The sequence below is a fragment of the Copadichromis virginalis genome, linkage group LG17, assembly GCF_057382275.1.
Source record: "Copadichromis virginalis isolate Kocher_CV1m ecotype Utaka linkage group LG17, C_Virginalis_male_GT1.1, whole genome shotgun sequence".
Lineage (NCBI taxonomy): Eukaryota > Metazoa > Chordata > Actinopteri > Cichliformes > Cichlidae > Copadichromis > Copadichromis virginalis.
In genome coordinates this window covers 40,356,711-40,376,260 of record NC_140634.1, presented here as the reverse complement: position 1 = coordinate 40,376,260, position 19,550 = coordinate 40,356,711, and the positions used below count along the sequence as shown (strand labels likewise).

The window sequence follows — 19,550 nt, the reverse complement described above, 5'->3', positions numbered from 1 at the left end:
TGACTGACTACACAATACTGTCTATAAACCATTGGTTGGCAACAGCTTCTTCTTTCAACTTGACAATGATCGGAATCAAAGGAAACCACACAGTGGAACTAATCAAGGACTCTTCCCAGAGTCCAGAGCTCAAAAGTATTTAAGCGGTGTAGGACGTGGAACAAAATGCATCCAGCATCTAAAGAAGAGCTTAGACGTGTCCTTTCAGAAGGCTGGAGAACTGTTCTCAAAGAAATAACAAAAAGATTTCAGGCTGTATTGAAGAATAAAGGGAGTCATATCAAATATGACTTTAAATATATCAAATAATGTCAAGTTCATAAGAATTGTAAAAAGTCCGTTTTTGCCTTTTAAACTGTGCTTCCATATATGGTTGGACATGTTGTAATAAACTGTTGCACCCATTTTTCATTTTCCTAGCAAAATATGAGGAAATGAAATTATACTTTAGACTTTTGCATAGTATTGGAAAGACCCTCTGAGGAAATACTTTTTTCTCCTGTCAGTTGCGTAAGCTTTAGACATAACATTTGCTTTCTCAGTGGAAAGTCACGGAAAGGAACCAGAGAGAAAGAGGAATTTAAAAGAGGAAAAAGAGGAACAGTTTCTTTTAAGAGCAGGATAAAAGTACTCACACAGCTCAGACCTGAACTTGTCATAGTCGAAGCTGAAGCTATGTCTCCACAAAGGTAACGTACATGTTCATCTCTGGTACATCTATTGTTCTATTTTATTGTACAGCTTTGAAACTGAATGCGATGATTTTCAAATTCTCTGTTTGATGCTGGAATCATATTCAAAATATTTTATTATGGCCGCATACTTTACTGTGAACTTTAAATGATGTGCATTCTACTTTTATTTACATTTCAGGCGGTGCTATTTTTTGGAAACATAGTTGTGCTAAGATATTCCTGCACAGTAAATGGTCGTGTCTTTGAATGACTTCTCTTATGTTGGTGTTTTCAGCACATCTGTGGCTGTTTTGATTGGGACCGTAGTCATCGTGTCCCTAATGAGACCGGACTGCACAGCTATTAAGGAAAATAACGAAGGATTCAAACTATGCGTCACATCAATGCGAGGTGTCAAAGACCTCTCACATCAAAACATCACCAGTGTTCCATCAAGTCTTTCCAACGAAACACAGTATTTGGACATCTCCTACAACGTCATCCAAACGCTGGAAGGAACTGAGTTTTCTGGACTATCCCAGCTTTGTTTTTTGAAAGCAGCTCACTGTGGACTTCGGGAGATTTCAGCCACAGTGTTCACCCACACACCAGCACTCAAAATTCTCAACATATCTAACAATGACTTAGCGTTCATCCCTGACATTTCCTTGAAACAGCTGAAAATTCTTGATCTGGCCAACAACCTGTATACCAGCTATGAATTACCGGCATCCTTTCAGAACTTTACAAAGCTAGACTTCCTGTCTCTGGGTAGTACAGCTGCTCTGTCAGTGAGCTACGGTGACTTTGATGCCCTGATGAATGCTTCTGTTCAGCATCTGGCTTTGGGAGCAGGAACTCACTGGCAAAAGTATGAATCTGGTTCTCTTGCAAAAATCAAGTCTCTCAAAAAACTGTCCCTCTTTGCATCTTTTTGTGGAACCTTTGGGATGTTTGAGAACCTCCTTGTGGACTTGAATGTGACACAAGCAAAAATGTTGCGATTCATCTCTCTATTTCCAGACAGCTGCAATGTGAGCGACAACCCCTTTAAGAACCTGAGAACAATGCCTTTTATACAGAATCTCACCTTAGAAAACACCTGGATAAACAGCACGTTTATGGTGGTGTTCATGAAGAACGTGTGGCTTTCCCCTCTCCACGAGCTCTCATTTGTCAACATCACTTACAATGAGGATACACCAGATGGCTTTAATTTACCACCCATTAATCACACAATCAATCTTTCCTCAGTTATCTTTAATGGTGTGAATCATTATCAATACAGATATCCCACGATAAACATGAGCTTTGAGGCCTTCTCCAGACTGACCTATTTAAAGTTCTCTGGGACTGGAATGAATATTTTACCCTGCAGAGTCATGACTGCCCTGCCATCACTGGAGATTCTTGATCTATCAGATAACCTGCTGACAGAATCGGGCTTCTGGTGGACTCCGTGTTCAAACAGCTCTGTTTTTCCCAAACTGCGGAAGCTGTCTTTAAGCAGGAACCGCTTCAGCAGTCTTTCCTTTATCTCTCAGAAGACACATCAGATGAACTCACTAGAGTCTCTGGATCTCAGCTTCAACTCCATCCACTTGGATGGGGACTGCTATTGGCCTGCTCAGCTGACTGAGCTTAGCCTTGGAAACAACAACCTGGGCAACAGTGTCTTTGCATATCTGTCATCAGACTTTGAGAAGATTGACTTGTCAAAGACAGGAATAACGTCTATAATGCAAAAGGATCTGACTCGCTTTTCCAAGCTGACACATCTTACACTTAGCTCCAACAGCATCCAGGTTATCCCGGTAGATCTTAGTGTCCCAGCTCTGCTAAGTCTTCACATAGACCAGAATGCTATCACATCTATATCGAGAGAGGTCTTGGCAGGGCTTCCCAGGCTTCAGAAACTCAAAGTTGGAGGCAATCCGTTTGTCTGCTCGTGTGACTCCTATTGGTTCATCACTGCTTTCAACAAGTCCTTGTTAATGGACTGGCCCTTAGATTATACATGTAACACACCACTGTCATTTGCAGGTCTGCCATTGTCAGAGTACAAACCCAGTAAGCTGTCGTGTGAGATGTGGCTTCAAGCTGCAGTTGCGCTGCCCGTGCTAATAGTTATATCTGCAGCCGTAGGTCTGGTTTTTCATAAATGTGATGGAGCATGGTATACAAAGATGTTATGGGTCTGGATAAGGATGAAAAGGAGAGGCAAGAAACGTTCCAATATTTTGAACAATGCATCCTTTAGTTATCATGCGTTCATTTCCTACAGTAATCAAGATTCTGACTGGGTGGACACCCACCTGGTTCCCACTTTGGAAGGTGCTGGATTTTCCCTATGTGTCCACGAGAGAGACTTTGTCCCTGGAGAGTGGATCATAGACAACATCATCAACTGTGTTGAGTCTAGCTACAAGACGCTGTTTGTCCTCTCCAAACACTTTGTGCAAAGCGAATGGTGCAACTACGAGCTCTTCTTCGCTCAGCACCGAGCCATCAGTGTCCATCGGGACTCACTGGTCTTCATATTATTGGAGCCCATTCCGACAGACTCTCTTCCTAAGAAGTATTTGAGACTCAGAAGTTTGCTGAGGCAGCAGACATACCTTGAGTGGCCAAAAGATGACAGGAAGCAGCAGACTTTCTGGGCAAGCCTGAAATCCACGCTGCATATTGCAGACAAATCTGTTGTTCTGAAAGACATTGCACTGGCCATTTCAGATACAGTACCTCTGTTTGCAGACCAAATGTAAGTCACGAAACTATTTTATTCAAGCATGAAATGTGCACATACTAATGTGCACAATGAAACAGGTTTGGGTTGATGATAAAAAATGATTTTTGTCAATGAAAAAAATGAAAACAAACCATTATAAATATAAATATAATCAATAACTGGTCAATATTAAATCTGAAATATTTCAGTATTTCGATGATCATTTGTATTTTGCATGCAGAGAAATGTGGTGTCTGTTCTGATGTGGCTTTGTCTTTGTGTCTCCATCCACTGTTTTTAATGACACTTTGCAACACACAGCAAGGAATGATGATGCTGTACAGTACAGGTGACGTATTTGTCCATATAGCACCAAATCACAGTCATCTCAAGATGGTTTGTATTCTAAAGTAGAGACACTACAATAATACAAAGAAAACACAAGAAAACAATTGGTGACAGTGGGAAGGAAAAACTCCCTTTTAACAGGAAGAACCCTTTAGCAAAAACAGGCTCTGGGAGGGGCAAATATCGGGGTTAGGAGAGGAAGAAAAGGACAAAGACACAGTGTGAAAGAGAGGCAGAGATTAATAATCACTAATGATTAAATGCAGAGAGGCGTATAAAGTGAGTGAAAAAGAAACGAGGGCTATTTCTGTATCATGTCTTTGCTCTCAGTTTACGTTGGCAGTCGTTACTCATCATTGCCATTGTAGAAACGACTGTAACCACAATGACTTTAGAAGACTGAATTTTGTCCGTGTGAATAAATATGTTCTTTCCACTTTTTGATTGGTTATATAATGCTAGGTACAACTGCTGTTATGTAGTCACTAACTAGGTGTTTTATAGAAACTGATATCAGTAGAATATTATTTTATCTTTTCTATCTTTTACTTTGTTTGTTTGTTAAATAAACATTTTATTAAAAATGTATGAGTTTTCACATTTCCTCTGAGAGCTCAATGTTACAATGTACATGGAGGTATGTTATGAATATGCTATAACTATGAGTATGTACAGGCTATGAACCGGATATAATTATGAAAACTATACAGAAATATGAACTATAAATATGAAATCTAATGGATTCTAATTGTTGTTACGCTTTACAGGTGAGACAGATAGTGTCACGACTGGGGCAGCAGCCGTGTGATGTGTGGAAAAGGACTCGAATGCAGCACTACTTGAAATGCAGGGTGATTATTATAGAAGACAGAACACAAAGTGGGGATGACAAAACAGAGCTAAGGATAAACTAAACTATAGAACGGCAAACCTGAAACACGAGAGGAGGACTGCAGGGAGAGCACATGGAGTCACCGAGAGGTTCACGGAGCAATGCAGAGTGCGCAATAACACAGGGTGACACAGAGGATGAATACAGACGACGCGACAAAGAACACAGGCAGACACACACTATAAATCCACAGAGGGACACTGGGAAATCACACACAGGTGGGAGACACAGCTGGACCTGATTAGCCTGACGAGACACTAACACCAGGGACCAACAGAGGGAGCACCAACCCAGAAACCCAGCATTCAAAACCCCAAAACACAAATAATAATAACAATAAACTCAAAACACTGGGTCGACGACCCAGGACCATGAAAGACAGAGCACTGCCATGAAACTAATAAAACTCAATTCATAATTCTTGACTTCATTACATGATGTTTTACATTTCTTTGTGGACATATGCTCATTTGGACCACTTGGTGGCAGCACTGCATGCAGGAACACCATCATATAAACGTCCAGTCTCTTTTTTACCACTTGGTCCACTCTGCTGTGAAGAAGTGGAAATAATCTGTTTGTAAATTCTATGATGAATAATTATTTTACTCCAAACACCTCCATAAATGATCTCACTCCAGTCCACATCACATCAGATAAGACCCTCATGCTGCTTTAAACTTTTCAGTTCATTACAGATACCGTGTTGCCCAATTAAACCACCAGCTCTTCCCGTACCTTCTCTGTGCACTCACACAGGTTGTAGAAAAGAGTTTAGTGCAGATGAAGTGGTGAAAAGCTGAGGTAGAGAAATAAAAATACACTGAAAATAAAAGCAGCAAAATGAGTCAAAATTAACAGACAAGTTAGTTGTTGCAGCTGCTGTTGCTGCACAGTCAACAGTAGTAACAGCTAGTAACGAGTCCTCACGGGCACAGGAGGCTGTGACTCCATAGAGAAGTGCAGGAGGAGCAAAAGTGAAAGGTGAAATTAACAAGGTAAGAAAAATAGACGGAGGGACGACCACGTCCATGAGCCACTGCTCAAAGATAAAGTGTATTTTTTGCCACATGCTGCAGTTCAGTGCAACTAAGAATGACTAAGAACTAACCCAATAACAACTGTACAAACCTGATTAAAAAGAAAAACTATTTCAAAACATTCCCAGCGCGCCCCTGCAGGCGGTCTTCAATCTTCCAGCTCGGGTCCTCTACCAGAGGCCTGGGAGCTTGAGGGTCCTGCAGTATCTTAGCTGTTCCCAGGACTGCGCTCTTCTGGACAGAGATCTCCGATGTTGTTCCCGGGATCTGCTGGAGCCACTCGCCTAGCTTGGGAGTCACCGCACCTAGTGCTCCGATTACCACGGGGACCACCGTTACCTTCACCCTCCACATCCTCTCGAGCTCTTCTCTGAGCCCTTGGTATTTCTCCAGCTTCTCATGTTCCTTCTTCCTGATATTGCTGTCATTCGGAACCGCTACATCGATCACTACGGCCGTCTTCTTCTGTTTGTCTACCACCACTATGTCCGGTTGGTTAGCCACCACCATTTTGTCCGTCTGTATCTGGAAGTCCCACAGGATCTTAGCTCGGTCATTCTCCACCACCCTTGGGGGCATCTCCCATTGTGACCTCGGGACTTCCAGGTTATACTCGGCACAGATGTTCCTGTACACTATGCCGGCCACTTGGTTATGTTGTTCCATGTATGCCTTGCCTGCTAGCATCTTGCACCCTGCTGTTATGTGCTGGATTGTCTCTGGGGCATCTTTACACAGCCTGGGGTCTTGCCTGCTGTGATGGACTCCAGCCTCTATGGATCTGTGCTCATATTTCTCTTTAAATCTTAAAAAAAGATTTAGAAAGAATGTTAGGAAAGCCTTGCATTACACATGGTCTTGAACACCCCACGCCCGCCTTTTAAACTCACCCCTGCTTGCTGCAGTATAATATATACTCAACTGAATTAATTTGTATTTATATAGATCTAAGCGGCAATCACCTAAAGGTGCTTTATATTTAAGATAAAGACTGTAAAATAAAGAGAACCGAGTGAGCACTTGGTGACAGTGGGAGGGAAAAACTCTCTTTTAACAGGTAGAAACCTCTGAAAGAACCAAGTTTAGGGAGCCGCCGCCATCTCTTGTGACTAGTTGGGGGTGAGAGTATAAGGGTATATTTGGAATATATTCCTCAAACTGTACACAACAATATGGCGATTACATCACACTTCCCAAGAATAATGTGATCTGAGTAAGACCTGAGATCTGATTTGTATCCTGAGTCCAGGATTATACTCACCATTTGCAATGCACTCAGTCTTGTTCTTATTACATTATTTCATAGTCTGTTCCTTGGAGGACACACCCAGAATGTGCTGCACAGTCTGGGACTCTACTGTAGTGACTGCTTGTAGGCTGCAGGCACGTGGACTTCCAAACAAAATTGTTTACCCACTAATGACACAATCTGCATGACCCGGATGCAAGTGCACCCTCACATAATTGCAAAAAGTACAACACTGGCATGAGCCTGGAGTGCATGCACCTTTGGGCAAATTGTACAGCTGGTATATTTTCTGCTGTGGCTCAAAAGTAGATCCGTGGTTAAGAGCTGAAGTCATTGAGGTCTGAGACACTGCAGAGAGCAGACCTCACGAGAGCCTGTTTCCATGGCTCTATGCATAATAAATACTCACAGTATGATTCATTAGAATCAGAATCAGAATCAGAATGGGTTTTATTGCCAAATGTTGAGCAGGTTTACAACATTAGGAAATTGCTGCGGTGCTTCAGTGCAAACATGCTGTCATAAATTGCGCTTAAATAGACATGAAAAAATAAAAGTAAGAATAAGAATTAAAAGTGCTACGTAGAAAGATATATGCATGAGTGCAGGTGGTGATCAGTGCCAAACATGGAATGATGCAGTGACACAGCGTAGGGTCATGTGTTAGTGGTGGGAACAGTCATATGGTTATTGTTCATGTGTCCAACAGCAGAGGGGAAGAAACTGTTCTTATGGCGAGAGGTTCTGGTGCGAATGGACCGGAGCCTCCTGCCTGAGGGGAGCAGGGCAAACAGACTGTGTCCAGGGTGAGAAGGGTCAGCTGAGATCCGAGCTGCACGCCGCAATGTCCTGGAGGTGTACAGGTCCTGCAGAGATGGGAGTCTGCAGCCAATCACCTTCTCAGCAGAGCGCACAACACGCTGCAGTCTCTGTTTAACCTCCATAACTACAACATCACCGAGGAACAGAACAAGCTATGGAAATCATTTACTACAACATGTGAAGAGACGTCTTTACCATGTAGATTTTGTCTAAGAGAGCTTCTACTTACATTCAGCTTTTTAATTAATAACCCCAAAAATGAGCAATACAAAGCAATCCTCCATCAGTATTCCCCTGTTATCCTCACTTAGCCCTCATCAAGGCCCTTTCTTCGTTTTACTCAGGCTGTCATTCAGAGATGCATCACTGGCATTAACATCACCACCTATGTTGCCATTTGCATCCACAGACAAGCAAGAGCCACGATGTTTAATTCATGAGATTTCAAAATCACTCGTAAGTTGTCAAATGCCACTCCTTTTATAGGAATGAATTATTCAGCACCGCATTAGGTGATGTGTTTTATGAGTGATGATTGGAAGAATGAGACTCATCTTCTTTAACTAACATCCTATAACAATTATATAAACATTATATAAGACCAAGGGCTGCAAACGAGATCGCTGCAGAAATGTGGACAGCTACAAACTGGGAGAGCAGAGCTGCATGGTCCGAATCATTTCTGTATGATCTATGAGAAAGCAGAGTCCTCTGTTTGCAAGCCGATACCGTAGCCTTATTTAGATTTTACAGCATTTCTAGTAGATAATTGCCGAAGGAATAAGTTACGGTTTGGGAGGCAGATCCTCGTGTACTAATGAGAGGTTAATGAATTGAAAAAGGCAGAGTGGGGCACGAAAACGAGAACAAACAGATTTTAGTGCAGGGGGTTTATATAACCAGAGAACCTGTGAGGTCTGATCCAACTCCTGAAGTTTACATGAATAATCTCCAATTCACAAGCTGAGACCACACACTCGTTTAGACTCGACAGCACTTCTGGTAGATAATGGATGAATTGAGGCTGCAGCTGGGGAAGTAGTGCACGACTGTTCATTTGTTCAAAGGCCCTCCGGTTGTGAATCAGAGTAAACAGAGTATCACTGGTATTTAAGGTTAACTGTGTTTTACTTTGAGTTGATCAGTTTACATGTTCCACTTTCTGTGCTTCAGATATTTCATCTGCAGATTAATTGTTTTCACAGAATAGTCAGCTGTTCAGCATCTGCTGCTGATTTAGGAAACACACCCAGGTTAACCCGTGAAAGTCACAGTTTAATATAACATAATGCCATTGCTATATTCTGCAAAAAGATAAGCAAATTTATCATGTTTGCTCAGCTCAGAGCTCAGTGAAGGATTCCCCTTCTTGGGTTTTCCTTTTGACCCAGGTGTCATCACTGTACGTGGCCAGGTGCTGTCCCTGGGCCTCACAGTGGGTTGACCGACACTGTGGCTGATTGTGACCCACACCCGTTTTCACACCTTGGCTTGTGTGATTAGGTAGGGGGTCCATGACCCTCTTGGGGGGACACTCCCATAGGACGCCAAACCTGGGACTCGCCACCACTCACCGCTCTTAGAACTGAAGAATCTTCTCAGATGAAACGTCTTCAAGGAGTCCAGACGCTTTTCTTTTCCAGCTCCTTAGACAATTCTGGAGAAAGTATAATCAGATACCATCTTTCCTATGGACTTTTCAATGTCTACAGTCTCAGATGAACACTGAGACTCAGACTAAGGAACATGAACTTGACACTGGGACTTGGACTCAACAGACATGGAGACATGACAGACTGGGGGGAGAAAGGGACAAAACACAGGAAGATGAATACGGGAGAGAACAGACGGACAGGACTGCTAACGTATTCACAGAGACAGAACATGACCGGGGGAAAGAAGGTAAACACGGGGACACTGATGACAGGACACCGAGACGAGAAAGAGAAAGACTGGACCCTAAAGGGAACTAACATAAAAAACAAGAAATCAAGAAGAAACTCAGAGGCACGAGAGGGAACCATACTAAGGAACTAGAACAGGGGTGGGCAATCTCAGTCCACGAGGGCCGGTGTCCCTGCAGGTTTTAGATCTCACCTTGGGTCAACACACCTGAATCACATGATTAGTTCGTTACCAGGCCTCTGGAGAACTGCAGGAGCTAATTTAGCCATTTAAATCATCTGTGTTGGTTTGAGGACACGTCTAAAACCTGCAGGTTTAGTGAAAATAATAAATTCATTAGGAGTTCTCTGTTTGTGGCATAAAGTTCAGTCACAGATCTTTCTGTTCACTTGCTGAAGGATTCACAGAACTTTAAAACTAGCGTGGATCTCTTTAATCTCCTGATTTTATTCTCATCCCAAACATTCATGACAACCAAGAGCATTAGTAAACACACTAATGAATTTTATTTTGTTATGATTTGACATTGATTGCAATACTTAAACATTTACCCTTTTCTCCTTTTTCAGATTTACTCAGCAGACACATTATCTCATAATGCTCCAGCCCTTCTGTCTTCATTAACTAGCTCAGACACTGTAAGGTGGTCGGTTGATGCTGATGCTGATTCTGGTGTGTCCTTTGATTGGTGGAGGTAGTCAAAGTTAACATTGTCGGTCCGTGTCCTCGTGTGTCTCTGCAGACGTTGCTTATATCACTTTGACCAAACAGGAAGCTGCTTCTTTACCTGCAGCGTACAATGGGAAGCCACACATTTTTGTTTTCTATTGCAATGCATGGAGCAAGACTGACAGACTGCAAAACTGAAGATGCAATCAAGGAGTCCAATGAATGAAAAAATACAAAAGCTGCACGTGCTGCCCACCTTTCTCATAAGCATCAGTTTTTACTGGGCTTTATTTGATGAACTGACCGAGCCCACATCCCCTCACATGTTCAGCCGTGTACACAAAGGCTGTGTAGAAAATCAGCTTCACAAAATCAAACTTGACACTCAACAAAAATGCCGGTTTGAAATAAAGACGTCAGTGGTCAGAAACAGGATTACATAGATTACTGTGCAAATGTTTAATGTACTAAAAGTAATGTGACGATTCTTTCTCAGTTAACATTAGTCACAGCACAGTGGGAGAAAAGTACACTCGCAGTCAAGTTACCTGGACGTTAAGCTGTTCAGTGCTTCAAGAACTTTTATCAGCGTCTCTTTCTTTTCACAGACTCTTATATTGGTTTTATCATATTGAGATCAGCGACCTATAAGGACCTCACTGTCTATTTTCTGGAAGCTAAAGCAGTTGTTTATAAGTAAATGTTGTTTTGCCAAAGTGTGTCGGCGGGTGCTCAGATTCCTCTCTGATGCTACTGCAAGAGCAAATAAAAACAATTCTCAAACCCTTTGCACAGTATTGTTTATGGCCAGGTCACAAATGTTTCCTAGTTTTTCTCTTAAAATTGGAAAAATATACGGTGACTGAAAACTGTGGCTCGTGTTAGCTGCATTAAAAATGCATAGAACATTAATTTGGATTATAAAAATCTAAGATCGGGGAAACCTGCAGTCAGCTGAGACTGAAGACGTCACCTGGATGAGCGACGAAACGTTTCTCCCACTGAAAACATCCAGATGAACAGAATCAACAGAAAAACTACTTTATTTGCAGTATTTGATCATAATTTCATTTGTTGGCCCATCCTCTTTGGACGACTGTCTTTTTAATGTTGACTGACACTGAATTATTTAATAAAACAGTTTATATGTGATGACGACGTCTGCCTAAACATGTCTTACTTTTGCTTTTGCCGTGTGTCGGACATCATGAGGAAACCGACATGGACGGAGCATGAAACTGTCTCCACACTGCAGTGGATTTATAATATCATATGTTGTATATATTCTCAAACCGCCCATCCGTACACACACAGAGAAAACCAAAAAATCAGACGGTCATAATTCATACAGATTAAGTGAAAATAGCCATCGTGACATCACCCATTGATTTGATACGATCAGTCAGAAGCTTGAGTTTGGAACCTTCATCATTAACATCTCAGTTTATTGGAGCAAGAAGCTTATTTGAACCATTGTACACATATTTGTTTATGATGTTTCAAATCTGAGTTACATAAGGTTGTTTTAAACCAGCAATGATGAGACTTACAGTTAGGATTAGGGTTCAGAGTAATCCTAATTCATAACGGCTTCATTTCCCGACAGAAGTTTACTTTCCTTTGTATTTGTTAAAACATTGGTCCATTGGAGCCAAAGACACTGGAGAGTCATTGGCTATAGCAGCCTTCACTGATATTGCACTTTAAGGCCTCATTGATCCAGCTTGATGGCGAGGTTCATCTCACACGCACAGCTCAGACGGCGCCTGACACTTTACGTGTGAATTCAATGTGGAGACAAAATATTTGTATCTGGAACATTGTTGAATTTACAGCCACACAGTTTCATCTGCTATGCTGTGTCTGAAATGATTCCCTTTTAGCCTAATCAGCTGTGACCCACCTTTGATAAGGATATTATGTGAGGCAGCTTTGATATGATGAAGCAACAAGCATACCAAAGGTTTTCTGCTATCAAAGGTTAATTCTGTTTGTGTCTGTGAAGGTTCTCGGACATCCAGGTCGTTGTAATCTGAGGGGGAAAGAAAAGCAACGAGTGAAAGAAGCCATCTATGCATCCACTGTGAACAGCCATCCGTGACGAGAGGGAGTGGCTTATGACACCAACTGTCTGCCACCTATAATCTGGTTGTGAGATCCCTCCACACGTGTGAGTTCCTGTCACAGATAATCCTCCATTTGGAGCCGTCCCATATGGAAAAGAAATAGTAAAAACTTATATGTGATTACTCATGAAAGTGGCCACTTTCTCATTACTTTCATACATTGTTTTAGTATCCAAAACATACAAGTTTCATTATATAATTTTTCAAGGGATCTTATATCTGTTTTCACTCTTATATGCTTTTCACACAAGACAGATACAAACTTTATAAGATTTATATATATCTTTTCCATATGGGGTGGTATAACCAAGATTTACAAAAGAGACCTTTTTAGTCAATATGACCCAAAATGAGTGACTGAGCCAATAAACTCAGCAGGACAGTATTTACAGGGGTCACGTCAGAAAGCCTTTCCCATAAACTTCTATAGGACTGCAAGTCTGTTTGCAACCACAGCTGTTGCCATCTGGTGGCAGATGAATGCAGGTTTTCATGAACTTAGCTTTATTTTTCTGACACATAAGCTACACCCATGTTTTCTACTGGGTATGTTTTTAACTAATATACTTACTTACTGTACATGACTTATGTGGGATTGTACGTATTGTTGGAATTGTTGTTATTTTTATCATAAAGGTCCCAAATTTCCGGAAACACTAAAAAAACGTCTTTCAGGTAACTTTGGAACTCAAAATGTGTCCCAGCTCATGAGCAGGATTAAAGGAACGCTGCCAGCACGGGTGCCAAACATGATAATCTTATAAAACTGGGACTTGGGAATATCAGACACTACATCCTCATGTTTTATTTACACTCCTGAAAACCATTCATGATGCTGAATTCATTTGTTACAGGACAAAAAATCAATAATAAAATAAAATTAATGAAGAAAGTCTAAAAAGAAACAACAAGCTTCTTTCTGAGGATGATACACATCTGCTGTCACTGCTATGAAAACAGACAAAGAACATTTTAAATAACAGAGCTCCTGCCTTCTAGAGAAATATTCCCATACAAGTAAACGACTTTCTCAATTCTAATATTTTCATTTTAGATTTTGTCACAGACAGTCTCATCTATTTTTGCTCCTCTACTGACTGTGATGGATTGCCTTTGCCACTTGGTTCCCATACGATGTGGATCTGAGATACACTATGTGCACAAAAGTATTGGGCCACGAATACCATGAAGCTCTGATGCATAGTTTTTGTCCTGATGATTCCACAGGACGTTGTTAGATCAGCAGACTGGTGGTGACTTAACTACGAGCATCAGCACTCAGTAACTCTGCTTTGCCACTTTATATGATCTGCTTTCTCATGGTTGAGTCACTTTAGTTCCTAAGAGGTTCCACTTTGCAATAATACCACTTATAGCTGACTGTCGAATGTCTAAGATGGAAGAAACAAAAACAGACTTAGGGTGGTTTAGTATGAAAGCACCACGCTCAAATTCTGTGAGCACGGTGCTCAAAATCTTTAGGATGACCCACTCTTTTACAAATGTCTGTGACCACAGACCAGGTGAACAGGTTTGGAGTTGATAGATCTGAGTTCATGATTGTGGCAGTCTGTGACTTACTGTGGCGCAGTGTTTGTCCATAAAATAATGTATTTCATATTTTCTCACATTTTTCATTTTTTCTCATAAAGAGCATTTTGTCTTGAGATAAAAAGATGTTTCTTTGGAAATGTCAGTTTACTTGTATGTGAGTATAAGTGTTATAAGACATGTTTGACCAGCTGACCATCAGTGCTGAAAGAAAAAGGCAGTTCGATAATGATGTTAATTCAAACTAAGCAGTTTCTGACAGTAGCTGCTAATCCACACAGTAACCTGGTGTCAGAGAACTCCATCATGTTTCTTAAGCAACACATAGACAAAACTATGAACAAGAACAAAAACAACACAGTATCAGTAATGACCAATTGATGTCCAAAGCTAGAAAAACATGATCCAAGTTGTAATTAACCTAAATTATTCTGAACAGATCCCAGTACAGTGTTTGCTTTAAGTCTTGGCTCTCAGTGGTCCCGTCTCATCTTCAACACGTCATAGTTCTGTATCACCCCAATATAACACACCCGCTCTACTTTAGACTTACAGTGAGGGCTGGATCCTCTGACTGAATCCTCCCTTAACTAACCAATTGCAGCAGCTGGCCCCACCCCTCCCTGAGCCTGGTTCTGCTGGAGGTTTCTTCCTGTTAAAAGGGAGTTTTTCCTTCCCACTGTCGCCAAAGTGCTGCTCATAGGGGGTCATATGATTGTTGGGTTTTCTCTGTATGTATTATTGTAGGGTCTACCTTACAATGTAAAGCACTTTGATGTGACTGTTGTGATTTGAACTATATTGAATTGAACTGTCTGTCCCTGGTACAGGACTGTGGTATTTAGAGTCTCCGCTTTCACAAACTGGATGTTGGCAACAACTGCCTGCTGGATTCAGTGTTGGTGAATTGATGATGTGAGTAAATTCAAGCCCATGTGTTTGTGATTCATGGTTCGTGGCTGAGATCTTTCTTCCTTCTTCTAAGATGAGACCTTTCAAACCTTATGCTTAGATACTGTTTCGAGAAGGCCCTGCAGATAACCTGCTGATCCCCGGGGACAAGAAGTGTTCTCATTAGATGTAATTACTTAAACGTTCCCTAGATGTTCAGCAGAGCTAAACGTGCTGTTCCCTTTTAAAGCGACTTCTTTATCTGCCGGGTCAACTGGGGCTCTCCAGAAAAGACGGGGCAGATGTCAGTTTGGTTAAACGGGATACTGCAGCTTCCTGTTTCATCTCACTGCTGATCAAAGCTTCTGTTTCCCTACATACTCAGGCTGAGGCGCTGCTTTGTCAAGTTGATCACTCTTTTGTAAAGACTTGAAAATAACTCGTCTCAACATGTCTGCACGTAAACACACACACACACACACACACACACACACACACACACACACACACACACACACACACACATTTAGCCTTATGACTAGAATGAAAAAATTAAACACATTTGCATTGAGCGAGTCAACAGTTCATTCACAACATGAAGGTTCAGTAAAAAGCAAAACAGTTTCAGTAAAAGAGGAATGCATGTATGAAACGTTAGATTAGGATCATTCGCTGGAATGTGCTGCACCGACACAAAGATGGAAATAGTCCAATGCCTGGTTGTCATTTCTCTTGAATATTCTGTACAATAATGTACATCAGTGGAAGTCCTGGATCTTCTCTTCTGGATCTTGCCTGTTACTAGTAACTGGAAGGACCCCAGAAGTTGGAGAATTCATGTGATCCCACTCCCGCTAGTCACATGGTTTCATGTTTGATCCACTGGCTTGTGAAATATTCCACAAAAAGCTTTAAAAGATCATAAGAAGGTTCCACCAGATCTTTACTTGATCTTCTGAACAATCTGTTAATCCATTAGCGTCTCCACAATCACAGTAGACCAGTAAAGCACTCACTCGTTACAATTTAGTCTTTCGTGGTCTCCATATCATTTCTTTCACGTCTTTCCTGGTCACGATCCATTTCTGCATCTACTCCACAAAATAAAAATAAACACAACTTTTAATTTTTGATATTTCTTCAGTTCTTCAGGTTTTTTTCTTGTATTTTCAAGATATCAAGACACCCATTTTAAACAAACACACACACAAAATCTGTAACCAGGATAGAGTGGATATGAGCTGACACATGGAAACATGGAATAGCTTGTTTGTTTTGTCTGTCTGTCTGTGGGTTCAGCTGGCCTGGCGCACGCAGCCAGCTTTAGCACACGGTGCCGTTCTCCTGTCGAGATTTGGGACAGGTAGACCTCGGTATTGGTTGAACAGAGGGCGCGAGAGTGCAGAAGAAGCCAGAGATAAGTGTGAGGCCGAGGCCTCCCCAGGCGCAGAACATGGACCAGCCGTAGCCGTGGCCGATATCATCGGGCAAGCTGTACAGGTACCGCGGGTAACGGGAAAGCTCGAAGTTGATGCCAGCGACGCAGGTACAGAGGGAGATGATACAGAAGGTTCCTGCAAAAACAACAAGATGTTGAAAGATGTGATATCCGTGGTGAGCACCGGCAGCAGGAACTGAACAGGTCACATCATGCAAAATTTAAAATACAGTTGCAGCTGCTTTAATACTTTTAATGCCGATTATCTTTGAATAGATCCCAAACACACTGTAACTTTTTCCCTGCGTTGTGTTCACTGGAAATGCTTCACCTAATGCATTAAGTGTTATTATTATGAAGTATCCATGAAGTATTTGTGAGAATTCACAGTGAAAATGTCACAGTGGGCTGTGGTAGAACAGCAAATACAATTATGATTTTGACTTCCCACAATAAAATGAGCATGACTGAGCAAAGTTTCAAATCCAAAGCTAAAGCACATCACACACTCCCTAAATGAGTGCCTGCATGTTAGTCACAGCCTAGTGCAGCCCTGGATGATGCAAACACGACAATGACGATTTGGGATAAGGCCACGGATCATTAAACTGTTGAAGCACTTGGTTATGAACATTTTCCATCCTTCACTTTTCATCGCTTCAGTTTTTCAAATAGTTCTTCTATGTCATGTTTTCTTTCTGAAATTCTCTCTCACACAGTTGAATGAAAAGATCAGAAACTGAGTAAAATGACAGATTCAGCAGGCGAACGAACAGTTATTTCCCCATCTTCACAGATCCTCCGTCAGACACATGTACAAGACCATATACTGTGCACATTGCTGTTGATCAATGAGCCGACCTCCCAGCTCACTGTTCCTTCAGTGGTGCTGGTTTCAGTCATTGTGCAAATGTCCTGTTTATAAGGTTGAAACCTGCAGTCAGCTGATGATGATGAAACGTTTCTCCCACTGAAAATGTCCAGATGAGCAGAATCAGCCTTTTGGAATCTGGTCGAAGGCTTTGCTTTCTCTTTGTGTCTCCCTGTCCTCTCTCTGTGCTTGTGTGTCTGTGTCGATGTTGATGAATCAGTTACCTTTTCCCAATGATTTCGTCAAGAGGCACTACTTAGATGGTGGCTGAGGTTCAGTCTTTGCTGGATCATTGAGCGACGCTGTTAATAAAACTCCGGTTCTTTAGTCTGGTGTGTTTTCCTTGCAACTAATGTCACCGTTCTTCCTCTTGTGTACAGACCTTCCCTGGATTGTCCCGTCCTCTGAGTGCTTGGAGAGACTGTTGTGCATGATTATAAGAACCCACCAGAGGTGTTTAAGAGCAACAGGGCCAAGTTAGTGTCAGCAGCAAGTCAGTGGAGAAGACTGCAGTTCTAAAATGCATCAAACCCACTGGAGAGCAAAGTGGGAGTGAGGGAAAAACACCAGGGTTTGTAGCCATGGTTCATTTTGTGTAAGAAAATATAGACTTTGAATCATTTGAATGATGATAAAAATATTTCAACAAACATAAAGGCAGAGAAAACTGCATAGGTCCTTGAGTCAGAGGTCCAGGTGCCTTTGCTGCCCCCGTCAGGCATGTGTGTGTGTGTGTGTGTGTGTGTGTGTGTGTGTGTGTGTGTGTGTGTGTGTGTGTGTGTGTGTGTGTGTGTGTGTGAGACTCACCTCCCATTAGGAAGAGGAGGCCGGCCACATATTGCATGAGGCCTCGGTCCCAGCAGCAGCCCAGCAAACCAATGACCCAGCCGAACAGGATGATGGCCACAGCCATGCCCATGAAACCAGCTGTCATTCGCCGCAAGTCTGAGGAAAGACATTAAGTGAGAAATTGAGTGTTATGGTCATCATCAGAATAAATGCTGCAGCTTATTTATTCTGTTTGAGTGACGAGAAATCAGAATATATTAGTCATGACAGAAACAACACGTGAATAGTTCATGACCTTGTTTTATTGTTGTTGCAAATAAACACTTTGTTTTTTTTAAAGTATTATTTTAAATAGACATGCGCTTCATTTAACTTACACACTAGCAACATCTTCGGGAAAAGTTAGAAAAGAGGCAACAAAATACTGTGAAGATTATTGAAACATGTCAGTAACATTTCAAAGACCACACCCTGCATATATTCCAAAAGCATGGATCTGTTGTAAAGAGTGAAATCCAGTACGTTCTGGACCTGAGAGGAAAGCTACACGTGTTCGGGATGTTATCACCAGAGAATCTGCCTCGGGCACAGCAACGTCAGCTGTACAGCCGAGGAGCTCGACTCAGGCAGTTTTCATCAGGAGGTAAAGGGCTTGTACTGCTTTCTTTATCCAGCTCAAAGTTACTCGCCAAGTGACGAGGACCCACGTGGTCACACGGCGAGTGGGGTGGGCGGACGGGGTGGAGCCAAACAGATATATCACTCTTAAAAGCATGGAGAGAAGCTCTGCTGCAAATGACCAGCTACAAACCAAAACAGAGAGACAGGATGACACAGAGTACCCTCTGGAGGTAGCAACAGGGCAACCTGATCTGGAACTAGATTCAATTCTATTCTATTCTATTTCTACAGCACCAAATCACAACAACAGTCGCCTCAATGTGCTTTATACTGTAAGGTAGGCCCTACAATAATACAGAGAAAAACCCAACAATCATATGACCCCTATGTGCAGCACTTTGGCGACAGCGGGAAGGAAAAACTCCCTTTTAACAGGAAGAAACCTCCGGCAGAACCAGGCTCAGGGAGGGGCGGGGCCATCTGCTGTGATTGGTTGGGGTGAGAGAAGGAGGACAGGATAAAGACATGCTGTGGAAGAGAGACAGAGGTTAATAACAGATATGTAATTAAGATAACTGAGGCCGCAGAACAAAACAAGGACTATCAGCTGCAGCTGAAGATGGAGGAGTAACAGCATCCTCTCATCCAGCATTTCTAAGCTCTTTTGCCAGCTTCAATGGGTAGCAAAACCTGTGTCCCATGACCAGGGTGATGAGGCCTGCACATCAGTGTCAACTACGATCAAAGGATAAAGGGAGTAAAATGAGCATCTTTGCTAAATGAATTCATATTTTAAATTACTGATGGTTGAAAGCAGAGAAAGAAACCTGCTGGAAAAAAGGGACATGATCCAGTTTGGTGCCTGGATGTCATTTCTCTCTTCTGCCAAGCAGGACGGCATTTTTGTCTTCCAATGTACAACACGAGTCTGTGTGT

At 42.0% G+C, this 19,550-nt stretch overlaps 2 protein-coding genes across 3 annotated transcripts in view; one reads left to right on the top strand and one right to left on the bottom strand.

Annotated features, from left to right (window-relative positions):
* The first annotated feature begins 657 nt into the window (after positions 1-657).
* LOC146689977 (toll-like receptor 1) lies at positions 658-5,062 on the top strand. 2 transcript variants are annotated; one of them, XM_085437082.1, is made up of 3 exons: positions 658-689; positions 970-3,435; positions 4,518-5,062. In XM_085437082.1, exons 1-3 carry the CDS (start codon positions 676-678, stop codon positions 4,519-4,521), a joined length of 2,484 nt encoding a protein of 827 aa, XP_085293208.1. In that variant the 5' UTR covers positions 658-675; the 3' UTR covers positions 4,522-5,062. The 2 variants fall into 2 exon arrangements, with proteins under 2 accessions (XP_085293208.1, XP_085293207.1); XM_085437081.1 differs by having other exon boundaries at positions 970-5,062.
* A 6,290-nt stretch (positions 5,063-11,352) lies between these two features.
* tmem178bb (transmembrane protein 178Bb) overlaps positions 11,353-19,550 on the bottom strand; it is a 72,279-nt gene continuing 64,081 nt past the window's right edge. Inside the window, exons 4-5 of the mRNA XM_085436115.1 lie at positions 18,012-18,149; positions 11,353-16,469 (exon numbers count right to left, since the gene is read on the bottom strand). Coding sequence (XP_085292241.1) covers positions 16,219-16,469; positions 18,012-18,149 — 389 coding nt within the window. The 3' untranslated portion in view covers positions 11,353-16,218. The remainder of the gene's footprint in view (positions 16,470-18,011; positions 18,150-19,550) is intronic.